Source organism: Eublepharis macularius, chromosome 9 (assembly GCF_028583425.1).
Source record: "Eublepharis macularius isolate TG4126 chromosome 9, MPM_Emac_v1.0, whole genome shotgun sequence".
Classification (NCBI taxonomy): Eukaryota; Metazoa; Chordata; class Lepidosauria; order Squamata; family Eublepharidae; genus Eublepharis; species Eublepharis macularius.
Window position 1 is genome coordinate 47077617 of NC_072798.1, and position 14183 is coordinate 47091799.

The following is a 14183-nucleotide window of genomic DNA, read 5'->3' on the forward strand; positions in this document are numbered from 1 at the left end:
AGTTGATGAGCACTTTCCCATGAGAGGGCCATTCAGCAGCACCTGCAGTGGCAGATCCACCACCGCCCTCAGGACATGGTCACCCCCCAATGGAGTGGCAGCCGTGGTTGTGGCTGGAGCGGAGCCAAAGCTTTGAAATGAGATACCTTGCTTTGAAATGCAAGGTATCACATAATATCATTGATATTCAGAGTGCAGTCACTCTGATCATCAGAGCTACAGGTTCTTTCTGAGCCCTCTTGTGCAAAAATACATACTGCTGCTGCCAGTGCCCAGGCCTTTACAGAAGCAACTCCTGTACTTTGCAACAGTCTCCTTGTGAGAAAAGCCTTCCACACTCTTGGCATTCAGTCAACAATTTTTTATATGGGCATTTGCAGACTCTTCAGGCTTATCAGTTTGTCAGGTCTGCGCCCGGGCATAGCTGCACCTGTTGGCCTGCCGAGTGCCTGTGGGCATCGTCTCCACCCAGCCCTGTCTAGGCTATAGCTGTGCTGTGTGCCCTAGCACTGCACATGAACTGCCTGTAAGTGGCCTTGCCCTGCTCCAGTTGTGATGCTTGGACTGCCTCAGTGCCTGTTAAGGACTTCTGTGAGGCCTCCTGTAGGCTTGATGCAGGCTTCTGGACAACGGCCAGAGGGGGAGTATACCTCACCCTCTCGTCTGCTCCTCCGCCTTGCCTGCCTACTGCCTTCTCTCCATACCGAATATATACCTCCTTCTCTCACACTTATACTGACTGACACTCTCTTACTCTGTCACTCTCCACCCCCACCCCATGGGTGGGCTTCCCTTATATCACTTTACCTATTCCCAGCTCCACCTGCCAGCCATGCCCCCAGCCCTCTAGCCATGGCCCTGGCTGTCCTTGGCAGCTGCACCTGGGGCTGCTTTGCTGGCTGCTCTGGGCAGGCACACCTGTGCCTTCTTTGCTGGCTGCCGGGCTTTCTTTGCTGCTTGCCTCAGGCAGACCCACCTGTGGTTGCTTTGCTCCCAGCCTCACCTGGTCCTTGCCAATCCCTTCTAGCCTGCCTGCAGGTTGGGGCGTGGCCCTGTGCTGCCTTTCCTCCACTGCTGGTAAGATTGCTGGCTGGCTTGCTGCTGGCTAGCTGTCCCTGATTCCTATGCCTTCTCCCTCCAGTCTGGTCTTCTCCTGCCTGTACTTACTCTCCCTGCCAGGCTCCCAGCCTCCCACTGGAGGGTGGGGCTAGCTGGCTTCCACCTGCCCTGTCTGACCCTCTGAGATTTGGGTGCGTCTTTCCTCACCTCTGTTGCCGGTATGTCCCCGTTGGGGCGGCTGGGGAGCTGTCTCCCAGTTGCCTCTTGCCCCCTCCTCCCAGTAAATCTGGGGGCTGAGCCTCAGACCCCAGACACAGTTCTTGAGTTAAGATGAAAATTGTTTTAATTGTGCAGATCTGTTACTGGTAGGTAAAGGTAGTCCCCTGTGCAAGCACCAAGTCATTACTGACCCATGGGGGGACGTCGCATCACCATGTTTTCTTGGCAGACTTTTGTTACGAGGTGGTTTGCCATTGCTTTCCCCAGTCATCTACACTTTACCCCCAGGAAACTGGGTACTCATTTTACCAACCTCGGAAGGATGGAAGGCTGAGTCAATCTTGAGCTGGCTATTTGGACCCGGCTTCCGCCAGGATCTAACTCAGGTCGTGAGCAGAGCTTGAGCTGCAGTACTGCAGCTTACCACTCTACGCCACAGGGATCCTATATTTGTTACTGAAGTGTTCAAAAATGTGCTGTTGAAATGTTTAAAATTATGATTTTAATTGCCTTGGTTCTCAATATTGGAGAGAGTTAGATTTTATAAAGATTTCAAATAAGCAAGCAAATAAACAAAAGGTTGGGTCAAGGTTTTCCTCTGCAAGCAGAAGGGCACTTCCACTCATGCAAGGGAGGCAGCAATTGTCTGTAATTCCCCCTCTTACTGCGGACATTATTGAATCTGACATTAATGAATCTGACATTATTCCTGGAAATTCCTCAGTCCTCAGCACTTTGGAGAACAGATGGCTGCAGGAGAAAGGAGGTAGGAAAGATCTATTCCATCAGCCAAGCTCTGCTTGGGATCCTTTGAACCCAGAGATATGAGTGCTATAGAGTGGTTATCAAAACATGTGTTGATGTATATTTAAAATCAAGATACCTTTGTAAGAGCAGCTATGCTCCCACGCATCTGTCCAAAACTATGTAGTTGTTTGGGTGGATCCTGAAGGCAGCAGGCAGAATATACAGGCAAGTAGATTTTTAAGAAAGAATGCATTTCTGCTAAGCGTAGGGTGGTTCCTATGTCAAACACTGACGTGAACAACATATTTTCTTTAGCAAACAAGCCTTCTGCTGTTTTTGGAACTGCTGTGGAAAGAGAGGACATGTAATGACTAATTCTACTGAAGGCATTAGTAATATAAACATTTTGATCTTACTGTATGTTTATGTACAAAACAGGCAATGAATTGCATTAAAATTCAGTACCACTGAAATGCTTCTTTTAATACTCTGGACAAATGTATTGTTTTGTCATCAAGTATACAGATCTCTCTTGCTGAAAGAAAACACGGGTACATTTTAGAGGCTAGGAGTAACTATTTTAAGTGAAAATTTCTGCAATATCATCTCTACTATAGAATTAAAATATTTCTGGTAATAGCGGCATTAGGTTTTCTCAGGGTTTTAATAAGGGGCCTGTTGCAGGCCCAAGGATCTCTAGAAATACTTATGTAATGAACAGGATTGATCTCAGCTCCACCTCTCCTAAGAAACAACCAATGAGAGCAGACAAAATGCTGGGCCAGTGACAACTGGAATCTGTTGGAGGGAGTTAGAGAGGACAGAAGGGTTTGGGACCCTGCTAAGGGAGGTAACAGAAAGATAGTTGGCTGTTAATCTGTTCTGTTACATCATTCCCTGTTTAGCTAAAATATACATGAGTTTTGAAAACATTCACTCCTATGTTGTACATAAAAGGTTTTTTGTTGTTGTTGTTTCTGTTTGATCCTGGCTGGCTTGGAGTTGTTGGCTGAGGGAAACTATCACACACACACAAACCTCAAACACTGGTTACAACCAACGGGCCAAGTTTAAGTATATGATAACAGAGTATATATGGGAAGTAAACTCTTAAGTTCCCTTCCCCCAGTAGCTCTGGGCTGTAGTTAGGTGAGTGGAAACAAATAAAGGGAACAGGCTGCCTGATTGGTGGAGCCCCTGAGAGGGGACCCAGCATGTATTTGAGTCAGGGCTCTCTGACTGATAATAGAGGTTAGACAGGTGGCATGTTGTGACCTTTACTGCCTGGGAAGCCCCAAAACCTGTGAAGAGAAATTTAGGGTGGGTTACAATGTGGAAAGGCGGTCGCCATAACTTATGTGTGGGATTTGACAGATCCACACTCTGCTACTATCTTGCTTTCTTCCCCCTGCCCCACTCTACCCAATACTACAAAATCATCCACATCTCAAAAATCAAGCAAGCCAATCAGGTCAGTTCCAGGAACAGGAAAGTATAGAGAAAACTAGGGACAGTGCATACTTCCCTACTGCTAGGCACCAGTGGGCATTAGCAGCAGTGAAGAGTATGCAAAGGCCACTTCATTAAACTAGAACACTTCTGTTGTGCTATGGTCTTAGTATAACAATCCCAAATCATAGCCAAATTGCAGTTCTTTTGGACTGATATAATTGCATATATTTCAACTGAATTAATTTCCAAAATAGATTCATATGAAAGAGATTGTTTTCACTCGAAATCTTTTGAGTGGTCACTAAGGCTGTATCCAAATAGCTTTTCAGAAATTCAGAGATAGTACTGTAAAGCTATGAGATGGGGGGGGAGCTATGATACTGGGCACTTAGAGCCGAACTACAAGTGACAAAAGGCACAGGTTGGACACTTGTCAGCTTCCCTCAAGTTTTGATGGGAAATGTAGCCATCCTAGTCTTGCAGCTTGGCTCTCTGACTGCTGTCCAATGGACTTTTCAACTGTCACTTGTCCAACATTCCACCAAGCTGCCTACATTTCCCATCAAAACTTGAGGGAAGCTGACAAGTGTCCAACCTGTGCCTTTTGTCACTTGTAGTTCCGCTCACAGTTTCTTTCTTTGGAGCTACCCAATAGGCACCCACAACAGTTGCAATAAAATGTATACACATACATGATAGTGTTGGTTAAGCATCTGGAGGCTTGTTTCTAGACTTCAGCTTGAAGCACTGAAACATTTGCAAAATGGGTTTTTCTGGAGACTGCACAGCAGCACCATGGAAAATAAATAACATGGTAGGTAACATCCATCCTCTCAACAAGGGGGGAAGGCTTTTTTTTTAAAAAAAAAAACAGTTCTGAAGTTATTTCTTTTTAGTTCACAAAAGACAGCCAGTGTGGTGGAGTGTCACCCTAGGATTTGGGAGATCGAATTTCAAATCCCTGCTCTACCTTGGAAACTCACTTGGTGATCTTGGACCAATCACACTCTCTCAGCCTAACGTACTTCACAGGGTTATGAGGATAAATGGAGAACAGGCAAACAATGTGGGCCACTTTGGGTCCCAGTTGCGGAGAAAGGTAGGAGATAAATGTATTAAATAAATAATAAAAAAAAATAAAAAGGGCAGATAGAAATCCACAAATCAAATCGGATAGCCCTTTGCAAAGAAAAAAGGTAGATGGTTTTCCTTATTAGCAAAATTGGGTAAAAGGGAAGAGAAAAAGTGGAAAAAACCTCTCTCCTGTAATAAGGAGCCCCTCCTTCTGCCTCCTCACATCCGTGTAATTATCAAGTGACTAATTCTAGATCTGAGCTACTACTACAATAGTAGCAACAGGAAAATAATTTTTGTTGTTCCAAAAAAAACCCTGTCAAAACGCAACATAAAGAATATTAGCCCTTAAGAATACTAGTCCTCTAAAAGCAAATTAGTTCCTACCAAGCAAGGGGCTCACGTTCAAGAGCCTGTTTAAGTAAGTATTGTAGCGAATTAAGTGGACCCATGTTATCTTCAGTCTAGACTGGGAATCCTCATATGAAAAACTTTCAGTTCCATCAAAATCCTCGTGCCCTTGAGCAAAAGCCTCTATGGAAGGGACTTTATAGGTAACTCCGTATCCACCTGGAAACCCAAACATATTTATCATCATTCTGATTCTCAACAACAATACAGTCTTGTCAAGTAGTAATTTTCATGACTATCCTATGCACAATGCAAAACAGAGCCCAATCAAGCCATTTTTGAGGTACGAAGGCTGCCAGTTTGGGACCAGCAAGAACCCTCAAAACAGCTCATATAGCCTCTTTTAGTATGCATGGCAGAACAATAATTGTGAACATGCTTTTTCATTCATACCATAATAAAGCCAAATTGTGTACAATGCAGCCTGCTTGAGAACTTTTAGAAGTGGATTTTCCCCCCAGGAAGGGTATCATAGCACATGTGCAAGTATTATTTATCCATTCTTATTTATCCATTCTGGAGGTAAATAATCTCAGGAGAGCGCTTACTTTGGCCAGATGTTCTGCCTTACCCTCTGCTGTTCTGGATGGCAGATTTAACAAGATTCCTTGGAATGAAAGGCTATGTCCTTGCATACTTGGGGAGGTTGAAACCCAGGAACATGTTTTCCTGAGATGCCCTTTCTATAAGGAAGCACGTATGAGATTTATTATTCCCTTTCTGGATGGTATCTCAGAACATTCGGATAAGAAAAAATTAGAGAAACTGCTGTTAAACTCAGATTTTACTGCATTACACCAGATAGCGAAATTTTGTGCTCTGGTCGTTAAAGCCCATTAGAGTGTAGACCTCCATTTCGGTTGCTTGCTTAGAACTATGCTGACTTCCTGGTTTTTACAAATTTTGATAGATATTAGGAAAATATGTTTTTAAATTGTATATACTTATATGCTTCATGTTTCAATTGGTTGTAAAATGTGCACTTAAATTTTATGGTTAACGTACTGGCTAAGTGCTGTAATAATAAAGAGATAAAGAGTGCAAGTAGTATGTGTGCACACACACAAATATACAGACACCAAGCATTCTGAACTGCACTACCAAAGACCATTATGAAATCCTCACCGTGGGCCAATTCAGGAGTAGACATGGGCACGAATAGAAATATGAAGCAAATTTCATCACGAAACTGCATTTTGTGGGGTCGTGTTTATCATGAAATTCACGACTTTATGACTTGTTTTGTTCAGTTTGTGAACGATTTGTAATTTCAGATAGGCTGGTGCCGATCCATTGATTCCCTAGGCAACAATGGGCCCAGATCTTTTGTTGCCATTGGAACCCCCAATCATAGCCTACTTACCCTTGATTGGCAGCTTTCCTAGCCATCTGGAGAGCTTTCATTCTGCCCTATACAGCCAGGAACAGGAGGTTAATCCCCTAGGCAACAAAGGAAGTGGGCCTTCTATAGCCATGGGCACACCAATCTCACCCCTCCAAACCCTGTTAGGCAGGTCTGTCAGCAAACCACAGACCTCCTGTCAGCGTTTTTTATAAAAGGCACCTCTCTCTGCCTCGTGTTTCAGTCCTAGTAGACAGAGGCAGAGGGAGGAGGACCTGTTGCTGGGACTGGAGTGAGAGAGAGTGTGGATTTGGAATTGTGCTTTTGGCTGCTGCTGCTTTAAAAGAGACTGAAAGAAGCCTCTTATTTCCAGCTCTTGGCCTTGCTGTGGGAAGGACTTTGGGTAAGGGTGTTTTTCCTCCACCCCACCCCAACCTAGTTCAGGCCTTAGCCTGGCTCTGGGGCCTAGGCCTATTTGCTTGTCTTTGTTTCTTCTCAATTCTTTCTCTGCTCTTTTGAGGGCTCACACTCTTTCTGTTTCCTTTGGTTTGGGTTTAGGGCCTCTCCCTCCAAGCCTAGTTTCAGGGCCACTGCCCATCTCTGGGGCCCAGCTTTGTGTGGGTTCCAGAGGTCCTCACTCTCTTCTGTTTCCTTTCTCTCTTGTGCTCTTGTCTGGTGCAGCTCACTCTTGTTTTGTGCACCCACTGTGTGCATCTCATTTTTATTTTGAGCACCTCTCCTGCCTGGGCAGGTGTCTTTGTGGTGTTTAGGGGCTCTCCCCCCAACCCCAGTCCCAGGGTCACTGCCTGTCTGTGGGGCACAACTTTGTGTGGCTTCATCGCCTGAGGGTGGAAACTCCTTGAAATTATCTTGTTTCTTTTACTTCCAACTTATTTTTGTGTGCAGCACTATGAGGCATGGAATGAAGGGCAAGGGTGGTCGTGGGGGGAGGAAGTGTACAGTTGACACCAGCAAGGTTGGTGCGTCTTTCAGGGCGGAGGACTCGGTGGGGGCCATGGTGCGAGAGTACCTTGCCGAGCCCACCAAGCCCCCCCACACCAACCCCCTGGAGTATTGGGCATGAAAGTCTGCCATCTGGCTGGACGTCTCCATAGTGGCCACTGACATCCTCTCCTGCCCTCCCACCAGTGTCCAGAGTGAGCAGGTATTCTCCCACCTAGGAGACCTTCTCTGTCCCTGCCGTTCATGTCTGCACCCGGACCTGGTGCATATGTTGTCCTTTATTAAGGTCAACCTCCTCCTGCTTGGGTACTCCTCCCTGGACCTGGACTTATCTGGACTTATCTGGACTTATCTGGACCTGGACTTATCTGGGCCCTGAGCCACCCCGGATCGATGTGTGTCCATCCACCTACTATCAGGCTCCAGGGAAAAGCTTCCTCCTGTGCTTCTGTTGCGAGGGCTCAGTCGCTCATTCTTCTTTTTGTTTTATTTACTCTTTCACTCTTGTTTTCTGCCATTTTCCTGCATGGGAAGGTGTCTGAGTGCTACTGCTGATTTGTTGGGGGAATCTGGGTCATAGTTGAGTAGACACCTCCACCGGGGGGAACACAGGACAACTGTTTTGTTTGTGTTCCTCCTTACTCTTGCTTTGAGCACCTGTCTCTGTGCGCTGTTTGGGCGCCAGTCTCGGGGCCATTGCCTGACTCTGGGGCAAAGCTGAATGTGGGCACCTCCCTTGGAGGCTCACACAGGACAACCTTTTGTTTTTGTTCCTCCTTGCTCTTTCTTTGAGCACTTGACTTGAACGGCAAGGTGTCTGTGCACGCTTGGGTGCCAATCTCGGGGCCACCACCTAGCTCTGTGGCCCAACTTAGTGGGATCCTCACCCAAGAGCTCACAGGACTGATATTCTTTCTTGGAGCACCTGTCCTGAATTGTAAGGGGTCTGTGGGTTATGTCCCTCCTGCACCAAAAGTGGTACACTGTCAGACTCTGTCTGGGCCACTCACACATCCTTGTAGAGGAAGGCCGTGTCAGTTGGTCTGTAGCACTGTCAAATATCTCCTCACAGGGAGGGGCTGTTTCAATTGTGTGCTGTGGTAGGTACTGTCGCAAACCAAAGAGCGGGAGGCATCCATCAATGCTGCCAAGCCCAACTGGTGAGTTTTACTGACAGGAGGCAGAGTCTTATATTGAACACTGGTCCCTCTTCAGAGAATGTGGAGGGCATTCATCGGTACCACTATGTCCGGAAGGTGGGTACTGTGGGCATTGGCAGCAACGACTCCTCAGCATGGGGGACAGGCATAGCTCAGCTGTGCTGCCCTGCTGTCTCCGTGCAAGGGACTGTCTCTTCCTCTCTCTGACATGGGACAGGAGTTCTGCTGGTGCTGCCATGTCCAGCAGGTGGGTGCTGTTAGTCCCTGGCAGGGGGAAAGGGCATAGTTCACCTGTGCTGCCCTACGGTCTCCATGCAGAGGCCTTATTTTGTGAACCTGTACCGTGTGGAGGTGACTGGTGGGCATGATTCCGTTGTGCTACTCTGCTGTCCCAGGATGAGGAAGACGGCCCCTCCTGGGCATTTAGAATTTCCTCCCCCAAAGGGGGAGGCATCCATCCATCCGTCTGTCCTTCCCTCCCATACACGTCCCAGGGTGAGGGAGACTGCCCCCGGGCATTTAGAATTTCCTCCCCCAAAGGGGAGTGCCACCACATATGGTGAATGGGTTCTCTTGGAAGCTGCCACTCTTTTGCAGGGGCATGTTTGCTGAGGCATTTACTGCATGCCCTGCTCTGTTCGGGGGACTGTTTCTTCCCCTCCAAGCCCCGGGACATGGGTTCTGTCAGAACTGCCATGTCCAGCAGGTAGGTTTTTTATCGGCAGCTGTTCCTTAACTTTCACGTCCCGGGTTGGGGGAGAAACCCCCCAGGGAGTTAAGAATAACCTCCTCCTAATGGGGGATATATCTGCCCATCCGTCCAATCCATGCACAAGAAAGTTTCTGTACGGTGTTTGGGGACTCTGTCTCATCCCTCAGTCTCAGGGCCACTGCCTGACTATGGGGCACAGCTTGGTGGGTTCCTCTGCTGAGGTCTCACACTCGCTTTTGTTTTTTTTATTTACATCTGAGCACCTGTGCCACCTGGCAAGGTGTCTGTGTGGTGGTTTAGGGCTCTCCTCCCCTAAATGTGGGAGGCATCCATCCAGCCAGCCAGCCTTCCATTCAAGTATAGTACCAACCACCCAGCCTCCATCCATTCAGTGCCGCCATGTCTGGCAGGTGGGTTTTGTCTGCGGCCGTTCTGATCGCATCTGTCCATCTATCCGATCCATACACATCCCAGGGTGGGGGAGGGCCCCATCAGGCATGTAGAATTTCCTTCAGCAAAGGGGGAGGCGTCCGTCTGTCCTTCCCTCCTATGAACGTTCCGGGGTGAAGGAGACGCCCCCCCAGGCATTTAGAATGCCCTCCTTCAAAGGGGGAGGCGTCCATCCATCCATTCTTCCCTTCCATGCACATTCCAGGGTGAGGGAGACGGCCCCCCGGGCATGTAGAATTTCCTCCCCCCAAGGGGGAGGCGTCCATCCTTCCCTCCCATGCATGTCCCAGTGTGAGGGAGACAGCCCCCCGAAGGGCACATCTCAGGATGAATTGCAAGATTTTGGAGAAACATCCAGCTCCTCCAGTCCAGATCCCAAACTCTTGGGACTGTCCCTGCCTGCGTACATCCCTCACTCCATCTTCCTGGCCCAGCTCCATACTGCAGCTGGTAATCCTTCGTCCTCCTCCTAACCTAGCAAGTCCCGGTCCTTGTTTCAGTCAAGCACTCTGGCAGCACTTGCGTACCGGTCAATATATTGCAATCTTGGCCAAACTGGGAGGGTGAGTGGAGGAGAACCTGCTGAAATCTCCCTGCAAGTTTGGCACGAACTGGGCAAGTCTGAGGCCTACCACTTACCTCCTGGACCCGTGTCTATCGTGGCTGGTGAAAGCCAGTGTTGGTGATCTATGGGATTGCTTGGAGGCTATTATCAACACATCCTTGGGCTCCGGGGTTTTCCCCAGGGCACTAAAGGAGGCTATGCTGAGGCCCCTATTAAAGAAACCTTCACTGGATCCAGCCGACCCGCTCAGTTACCGCCCAGTCTCGAACCTCCCGTTTCTGGGTAAGGTGATTGAGTGGGCGGTGGAGAAACAGTTGCAGTGTTTTCTGAAGGAGACATCAGCCCTGGATCCCTTCCAGTCCGGCTTCCACCTAAGCCATAGGACCGAGACACTGCTGGTTGCCCTCACAGACAATCTTTGCAGACACCTGGATTGAGGTGGAACGGCATTGCTGATTTTACTAGATATTTCGGCAGCATTTAATACAGTCGATTATGATCTTCTGACCCACCGCCTCGCCGACGTGGGAATTCAAGGGATGGCATTACAGTGGCTTGTCTCCCTTCTCCACCGTAGGGGACAGAGGGTGGCGCTAGGGGAGAAGTTGTCATCCTGCTCTCCACTAGTATGTGGTGTGCAGCAGGGGGCAATACTCTCTCCGTTATTGTTCAATGTCTATATGCGCCCCCTCGCCCAGCTGGTGCGAAGGTTCAGACTTGGGTGTCATCAGTACACTAATGACGCCCAGCTATACCTGTTGATGGACGGCCGGCTGGATCAACCCATGATGTCCTAGAGCATGCTTTTGAAGCCATGGCTGGATGGTTGAGGCAGAGTTGGCTGAAGTTAAACCCCTCGAAGATGGAGATCCTGTACTTGAGTCGTGGGAGTGTGGATTTGGGGCCCAGGCATCCTACACTCGATGGGGCGGTGCTTACACCAGCTCCAAGAGTTAAGAGCCTGGGGGTGATCCTGGATGCCTCCTTGAAAATGGAGGCCCAGGTCATGGCAGCTGCCAGGTCATTGTACTTCCATCGCCGGCAGACCAGACAACTCGCCCCCTATCTTTTGACCCGCGACTTAACTTCAGTGGTCCCGGCAATGGTCACATCTAGGTTAGACTACTGTAATGCGCTCTACGCAGGGCTTCCCTTGAACTTGATCTGGCGGTTACAACTGGTCCAAAATGTGGCGGCACGTGTCATCACCGGAGTGCCTTCTAAAGCACACGTTACACCGGTATTGTGCCAGCTGCACTGGTTACTGGTGGAGTACCGGATCAGATTCAAGGTTTTGGTATTAACCTATAAAGCCCTATGTGGACTGGGACTGGCGTATCTGCAGGACAGCCTCTCCCTATATGAGCCCCAGGGGACACTTCAATCCAGCGACAAACAGCTGTTAATGGTCCCTGGCTCCAGGGAGGCCTGCCTAGCATCGACCAGGGCCAGGGCCTTTTTGGTCCTTGCTCCAACCTGGTCGAACGCTCTTTCTAAAGAGACTAGGGCCCGGCTGGATTTGTTATCCTTCCGCCGGGCATGCAAGACGAAGCTGTTACACCAGGCGTATGGTTGACACTGGTTGGGCCTCCCCACCAGCCGACTAGAGGGAAACATGCCCCCCTACCCACTCAGCCTGTTAAATACTTTGGAGATGGTTGGGTGGTGGTTATTGGAGAAGTCTGCTGCTGTGTGTTTTAAATATTTATGTGGTTTTAAAGTTATATGTATTTTAAATTACTATACCAATTGTAATCCGCCCTGAGCCTGCTGAGTTAAATAAAATAAATAATAAATAATAAATAAATAAAATCTCTGGGTGAAGGGAGCCGTTGAAATGGCCCTGGTTTTGACGAATCACAAAACTAACAAATCAATTCGCAAAATGGGTCAATTTCGTGGTTCGCGATTCGTAAAACATGACAAAACACAAACCTCTCATTTCGGGTTTTTTCCCGTTTCATGTCCATGGCTACTCAGGGGTTATACTCTGAGTGATTACATGCAAGCTACTCTGCTGCCAGCAATTGAAAAGGAAGTAATTCCTTCCCATTTCTGTCCCTCATTAAGACTATAATGTGTTAACTGTATCTTACCCAAAAGCAAATTTATTAATTACTTAAAATAGTCTTCTTTCAACCTGTATAATCATATTTGGAACTGATACATAAACAATTGTCTTCCATCAATTTGACTGTTTTCTTCTTTCCCTTGTAATATGTGACTTGACTTACTTGACTGAGTAATCTAGAACTCGGTGTGTATTTACCTGCTGAGGAGTATTTTTCCTCCTAGCCCCCTCTCCTTGTGTTTTATGGTTTACAGATTGTGAGCCTGCAGTTTGGGATTCATTTGTGTTTGCTCCTACATAATGCTTCAAATAGTTTAGGTATTTTTATAAATAACTATGATCATGATGCTCTGTAAACACCTTGATACAGATTCCTTGTTTGCACCGACTCAAATTGCACAGCCCACCCCCAGTAATCTGAACTATGTTAGTATAAGAGATTCTTTTATTCCTCTTTCACCTAGAACGTTTACTACAAATGAGCTGCATTTATGATTGTATGACAGCTAGGATTTAAGACAACTGCCAAAACAGAAGCAAAGCATCCAATAATTGCAGTTCACAGTACATGCAGAACAGGAAATTTCTGATAAGGAGCATTAAAGTTTTATAGAATAAACTTAATCCACCACTGGTGCAGGCTTAGGGCATTAACCACCATGTTCCTCCCTCTCCGCTTGACATGTGCATAAGCATCACACCAAGCCATCCCGGGAGACTGGAGGCCTCTACGTGCCTCCCATATACCTGTGCAGGCCACCTTCTGCACTTTGTCAAGGAAAGCTACTGTGGAAAGCATGAGGATATGGAATCATGCACAAGGCTTCAGCTTTCTCCAACAGCTGGGTGCAATGTCTATACAAACGCTAAGGGGATGGGAGGAACATGTCCTGTAGTAATCCCTTTATGTCTGGGTACTATGTCTACTGTGAACTGGATCCAAAGCAAGGTATTATATATATTCTATATTATGCTACATATAATAATACATTATATTCTTTACATCTTTTTGTATCTTTATCACTTCAGTCCTAAGGCAGGAAATCATTACTGCTCTAACTTTGGCAGTACAGTAACTTTGGCAGTACAGTTTTATTTCCTATGCCCTCTTAATAAATTAAGAATGTATACAGTGAGTGCTCACTTACTTGTGTGTCTATTTCTTTCCTTAAGTCTCTTAAATCAGGTTTTAGCATAATGCATTTTTCTTGCCAAATACTTTTGAAATCTTTGAATTATTATTATTATTTTCTTTTTAATCCCCTCCCCATCCCTTTTATTCAATTTCCTTTCCTTGAAAGACTTGCAAGACTTAAAAACTGATCATCATGGTAGGAGGGTCAACAGTGGTTGACCTATCTATGTAAATCCTTCTGTGTTTCTGAATCAGTCCTTGGCAATCACCTACATAAGTAGGAATTAGGAGGGTGCATGCTAGCACCTTTTCTAAGTCATTTTGCAGTAACTTTGTTACTGACAAGTGAATATTCTCTCTGAGAAGAATGCTGGGAAGTGGGGGGTTGTTTGTTTCTGCAGTTGGCATACAATATAAGGCAATGCACACCTTTCTATTTATTATTCTACAATAAGAAGATTGCACAATTATTTTTTTGTTATTGCTGGGTTTTTTTTCAGTCATTGAAATCCAGGGGCCTATTAATGTTCTGATTGGTTTGATAACATTTAGACAGATCTCACAAGATCAACAGACAAATACCAGTCAAGTAGTCCTTGTAGCTAGAACCGAGATCCAGAAGGGCAAATTCTGGGATGTTGCGTTGGACTCTCTCTCTCACTTGATACAATTTAACGGCCTTCCTTCCGATTAATTTTTGGTAAGCAAGAATAGCTTCACTGACCTAGAATTAGCATGCATTTAGTTAAGCTAAGTTCCTTGAAATATGAACTGCATTTAAAATTGGAAGACAACACACTAAAAACAAAACCAAGCATCCAAT

The 14183-nt window shown here is 46.7% G+C and overlaps 1 protein-coding gene across 1 annotated transcript in view; it reads right to left on the minus strand.

Moving 5' to 3' along the window:
* The window catches only part of CFAP54 (cilia and flagella associated protein 54), a 311880-nt gene that overhangs the window by 25243 nt on the left and 272454 nt on the right, over positions 1–14183 (minus strand). Inside the window, 4 exon segments of the mRNA XM_054987752.1 lie at positions 588–619; positions 2162–2370; positions 4939–5121; positions 13943–14084. Coding sequence (XP_054843727.1) covers positions 588–619; positions 2162–2370; positions 4939–5121; positions 13943–14084 — 566 coding nt within the window.